The sequence below is a fragment of the Lottia gigantea genome (genome assembly GCF_000327385.1).
Source record: "Lottia gigantea unplaced genomic scaffold LOTGIsca_91, whole genome shotgun sequence".
NCBI lineage: Eukaryota > Metazoa > Mollusca > Gastropoda > Lottiidae > Lottia > Lottia gigantea.
The window spans coordinates 707,666-713,587 of NW_008710984.1; the positions used below are offsets into that span (position 1 = coordinate 707,666).

Sequence of the window (5,922 nt, forward strand, 5' to 3'; positions counted from 1 at the left end):
ATAATATATTATAATTGTTTTAATTTTTACATCATCAAAGATAACAAAATAATATTATATTATATAATATAATATCAAAAGAGAAAACTATCATGTAGTTCAGCAAGAGCGTCCTAAAACAAAATGTGTAGTCATGGAGAGTATATATTGTGTACACCTTAAGCTTCTATTCGCGTACCCTAAATTTTCTCTTTAACTTAACTTAGTTTGTATGGAACATAAGCCATGGTGATCGATCATTCATTTTTCTGGAATATAAGACCACACGCGTCGAACAGAAAGTCGTGACAATAGGGCTGAATAATATACAAAACCCCCCAAAAAATTGTTAACAGCAAATATACAGCTTTGATCAAACGCTCACAGAAAACAAGACTTTAACGGTACAGATTTAATTAAATGCTATCAGATGTCAATAATATGCATCGATGTGATCGGCAGACTGTGAGCTGTTTCTGATGTTTATATTTTGAAGTATTCAAGTATATTTAATTTGTATAGATTTATTTGCTTACTTTCAGTTTTGTCATGGCTGTTTGTTCAATCCTGCAGTTTGCTGTTTTTGTTTTAAGCATCTGTACAATTATAAATGGATTTCTAGAGGTCCTTCACACTAAAATTCCAGACATGTGGAAAAATGGCGTTGATCCAGGGCAACCCATTTTCTTGACGCCTTACTTGGAACATGGATACATAGAGCAAGGTGTGTTTTTTTATATGTATATCCCGATGATCACAAACACATTTGACATCATTATCCTTTTCAGTCAATCTTAAACCTGTCATGAAAGTTTTATTAATACAACATCCCCATTCTATTAATCTTTTTGAAAAATTTGAATTAATCTACAAAGTTTCAACAAATTACTCTCTATGTTTTCAGCCAGAGAGGTCAGTAAATTAGACAGTTTAAGAGGAATACCTCTGACAAGCTATGCTGGTTTCCTTACCGTCAATAAACAATCCAATAGTAATATGTATTTCTGGTTCTTTCCTGCACAGGTGGGTTCTCTCATTGTCATTTAAACCGATATGAATATCATATTTGATGAATATTTTTCACTGTATCGTCGAATAAGGAAAAGCATTTATTTTGTATAGAGCAAAAAATGAAAATAATTTCAAAGTAGATGCCAGATAGATGTAATTGTCGTTTTGACTCAAAGGATTTATTTCGGATATATCAGTTGTCTCCCTCTAACTGTACGTTGATATAAATTTAAATTTAAGGAAAATCCTTCCGAGGCACCAGTATTATTATGGTTACAGGGTGGACCTGGAAGCTCCTCGTTATTTGGATTATTTGTTGAAAATGGTCCATATACAGTGTTAGAAGATGGTACATGTACGTATAAGTTTAAAATTTAAATGATGCTTGAGCACCGAAAAGTTCTGTGAAAGAAAGAAAGACCTTGCTATATGTATTTTCCCTTAATTTTTAAAGAAAGAACCTAATATTAATATGTGTCGGTAAAGTGGATAATTTAAGAAGTGAGCAAGTTATATCAACGGCCACATTTATATAATGTTAGTTATCTAGTGTATAACATCTGTTCCAATCATCTGTACAATTTACAGAGAGAAAGGTTTATGATTGATATTTTTCAGTGACATTGAAGAATATAACATGGAACAAGAAATATTCAATGTTATATATAGATAATCCAGTAGGGACTGGATTTAGTTTTACTCAGAATGATGAGGGATATGCTAGAACTGAAACTGATGTTGCAGCCAATCTATATAAGTAAGTATTGTCTCATTTCGAAGAAAGTACTTATTATACCCAAATGCATTAACTGTTCTATAGGTTTTTGAATACTTCTACATTTCTTTATTATTTTATTTGGTCCAACACTGTCAGAAATGCGTACTGGCTCTTAGAAAGTATACTGTGTTTATATTGTTAATATGAATTTTATGAGTTTGACAAAAAGAAAAAAACATATACTTTTCTGACAAATCTTGCCAAACTGTATCAGTTTATTGGATTTTCTTAACACGGTACAATACTGGAAATAAATTTCCTTTCAGTGCTCTGACCCAGTTCTTTCAAATATTTACAGATTATCAGAAAAATGATTTTTACGTTACTGGTGAGGTAAATAATATCATTTTAAGGCACTACAACCTTTCTTTTTCTTAAATGATAAAATCATATACATGTAACTGTGTCACAGAATTTACAGGTCAGTTTAGTTTCGCAGGTTTAGACATTTACTGTGTAATGCAGATTCAAGAAAGAATTTCCAGTGGTAAACCGCTTTACCAGCTTTTCTGTCCCATTTCCATGTCTTATTTTGCAGTCTTACGGTGGGAAATATGTTCCTGCCATATCATACGCCATTCATACTAACAATCCAAAAGCTCAAACTAAAATAAATTTCAAAGGAATGGCAATAGGAGATGGCTTATGTGATCCAGAAACAGTAAGTGATTTTTTTCCCAGTAAATTAGTTGAACTGCTAAAAGGGATTCGACACATTATTATAATTAAAATAAGAAAAAAATTAATGTACTTAAATATACAGATTTTGGTCAATGCCTGGTTTTCCGTGAAACAATGTGATTGTATCGTAGCAACACAAGTCATTTTTTAATCGACTTTCTGGTAAGAACGGTTGTCTAATTTAACAAATATTTTCTTCATTTTGTAAAATCAAATATCTATATAATTACATATACATATTATTCCTACGTTTAATTTTGACTGCATGTCTTGAAAAGACAAATCTTACATTAAAATAAGTTAAATGACGCTATTTAATCCCAAACCTCATGCAACCTTTCTGATTGACATTCCAGATGATGGATAAATATGCTTCATATATGTACAGTATTGGTACTTTGGATGAAAATCAGAGAGATTACTTTCAACAACAGACAGATACAGTGGTCAACTTGATTAAAGACAAGGATTACACTGCAGCGTTTCAAGTAATTATGATCTTTTGGGGTGCCCTTGTGTAGCGTAAGTCCCCATATGGTGTTCTTTGACTCCTTAAGCAGATTCAAATAATACCCATTTCCACGACACAGGACTATGACTATTATGATCCATCTCTTCAAATTCCCCAAAAATTGGTCACAGTTCGGCCACAGTCAAAAACATTTGCAGATGATCCTCGAAACAAAATGTGTGATCGGATATCCAGGTGGCAACTCATATAACTTGTGTTCACTTGACAGTATCAATAAATCTCTGTTCTTTCTAAAATGTCTTTAGGGAACTTTTACTCGTTAAATTTCATCATCAATATGTTATATTTTTCGACACAGCAGTCAGTATGGTTGGTTGGATTTATAATGTGTACTTGTAGGTGTTCGACCAGCTTCTACTGGGTGGTGGTTATTACCAAAATGTATCAGGAAGTACAGATTATTATAATTTTCTCAGATGGCAGGTATATATATCTAAACAGGTTGTTTTTGCGTATTGAGTCTAGATGTTAAATACATAGTGAAAAGTGACACTTACACAGTGGTTAAATTGTCTCTATCGTAAGTTTGGTCATGGCCATTCATATTCATATTAATGTACTGCCATTTCGACACTTGTCCAATTCATTTTTGATTTTGTTTCAGTCACCAGAAGCAATGGGATACTATGTCCAGTTATTGGCTGATCCTGCAGTAAGAAAGGCAATTCATGTTGGTAATTTAACGTACAATGATGGTCGAAAGGTGCAAGAATACCTCACAAATGACTTCATGCAGTCTGTAAAACCATGGATAGCTGTGCTGATGGATAACTATAAGGTAATCTCATCTCTTTTTGATGCAGTCTAATGCATCCTTGCAAGAGCGTACAAAGTGTTTATTAAGTTTCAATAAATGAAAAGTCATCCATGTGTGTATTTCCTGAAGACATGATTCAACATTACCGACTACAGCATTTTCAGACTTGTCTTCGAAGCCAGCATACATTTGAATTTCATCAGCGAAGAGATGAATGCACAAGCCATATTTGGAGGCAATAGTTTTTATTTGGTAGAGATGAGGAACAGGACAGGTCCCAGAATGTATACTTGTGGTAGACCACAGAGAATGGACATGTTTGTCGGAAATTTGACATTAACGCAAACTTTCTGTTTCCTCTTGGTTAAGTATGAATGGAAACATTGGAAAACTGCACCTCTTAAACCAATTTCTGTCCACAGAGTATCCAGTAAATTCTCAGTATCAAAATGCGACTGACAAGTCAAGTAGGATCAAGATCACTGATTGTCGTCTATCGATCTCCAGATAAATATCATTAACAATCTTAATAATTGTTGTTTCTGTGCTATGGAATGGTTTTTGGTATGGATTAGCCAAATTATTCAAATGTATGTGTTGGTTTAACTAGATCATCTCTCAATACGTCTTGATACATAACTGAAGTTGCTAACAGGCCTGTAGTTGTTAAGAAAATCGGGATCTAAAGTTGTTTTATTAACCAATGGTCTTATTATTGCTTCTTTTAGTTTATCTGGGAAAATGCCCGTCTTTAAGGGTGCATTTGCAATACGCAGAATTGGAGTGATGAAAATATCAATATTCTCCTTTAGAAGCCATGTTGGTAGTGGATCAAGTTCACAAGATTCTGTTTTGGTTTGGTATGGTTGATGATAATAGTTAATTCATCTTTCGTGTACGGTTGAAATGTGGAAACGGTTCAAGATGATAGTATTTTGCAGGTCGATGGACGTACCAGTAAACTCTGTTGTAATGTTATGTCCGATCTTATTTTCGAGAACTTGTCGTTGAAGCACTGATTGAAGGTTTGGGCCAGTGTAGATGCCGATGCATGTTCAGGACGAATGTTTTAGGCTATGATATATAATGGTCAACTAGATATCATTATAGCTGTACTGTTAACAGAATCTGGATACAAACTGTACTATGTTTTGTTTATTTTAGGTTATGATATATAATGGTCAACTAGATATTATTATAGCTGTACCGTTAACAGAATCCTGGTTACAAACTGTACCATGGTCTGGTCTAGATGATTATAAGAAGGCTCCACGTGGCATATGGAAAGTAAATGATGATATTGCTGGTTATTATAGACAAGTTAAAAATTTCTACCAGGTGCATTTTTCACCATTTACATCCAGAAAATCCACCCTACGTTACTAAGTTATAGTATATTATTTTCTAGATTCGATGTATTTATTTATTTAGTATATTCTATTTTTACATACAATGACTCATATATTATGCCCATAATTAATTCAGAATACTTGTCGTATTTTAAATAAGAAGATGTTGCCCTCGATATTTGCCTTTATCAAGAAATGCTTTTGCCATCTATGCAGTATTTACCTTATATCATACTCCATCAGTATTTTGACTAATCTTATGTATAAATGAAACTTCTGACCTATTTTCAGATCATTGTATTAGGATCCGGGCATATACTACCATACGATCAACCTGCACGAGGATTTGATATGATTCAGCGATTTGTTGACAGCAGTGGGTTTTCTTAATCATGTAAATATTCATTGGAGAATTACACAGAATACACCACTTATTATATAAAATATTTCAATTGTTTATCGTACTATTTTTGTGATCTTGAGATAGGAGCATTAAATGAGATCTATATTGGCAATAATAACGGTCAATCGTATCTACAGCGGCCATTCTCGCTACGCCTGACAATACGTCAGAGAATGGACGACGTTGATACGAATGTGATAACGGTATGTTTCCTTCAGTTACGTCCCTTGAACTATTGAAATTGGAGATAAATATATATTCATCAGTTACGTCCCTTCTAAATTCGTCGTTAAGCGGTCATTTCTTCTGTTGGTGCGTTCCTGTTTGTAGTGTTTGTTGTGTATTTTGATCAGCTATGACGGATGTGGCACCAGGCAGGGTAAGCTTACTCTTCTAGACACCTGATACTACTTTTCATTATGAAATACTTAC

General features: G+C 33.6%; 1 protein-coding gene across 1 annotated transcript; it reads left to right on the forward strand.

Moving 5' to 3' along the window:
* Positions 1 to 627: 627 nt before the first annotated feature.
* Positions 628 to 5,477, forward strand: LOTGIDRAFT_134533 (hypothetical protein; the record flags this gene model as incomplete). Its single annotated transcript, XM_009068598.1, has 11 exons — positions 628 to 703; positions 884 to 1,002; positions 1,231 to 1,345; positions 1,609 to 1,747; positions 2,035 to 2,101; positions 2,307 to 2,429; positions 2,806 to 2,937; positions 3,321 to 3,404; positions 3,586 to 3,759; positions 4,903 to 5,076; positions 5,379 to 5,477. The coding sequence occupies 11 exons, from the start codon at positions 628 to 630 to the stop codon at positions 5,475 to 5,477; spliced, it is 1,302 nt and encodes a 433-aa protein (XP_009066846.1).
* Positions 5,478 to 5,922: the final 445 nt, after the last annotated feature.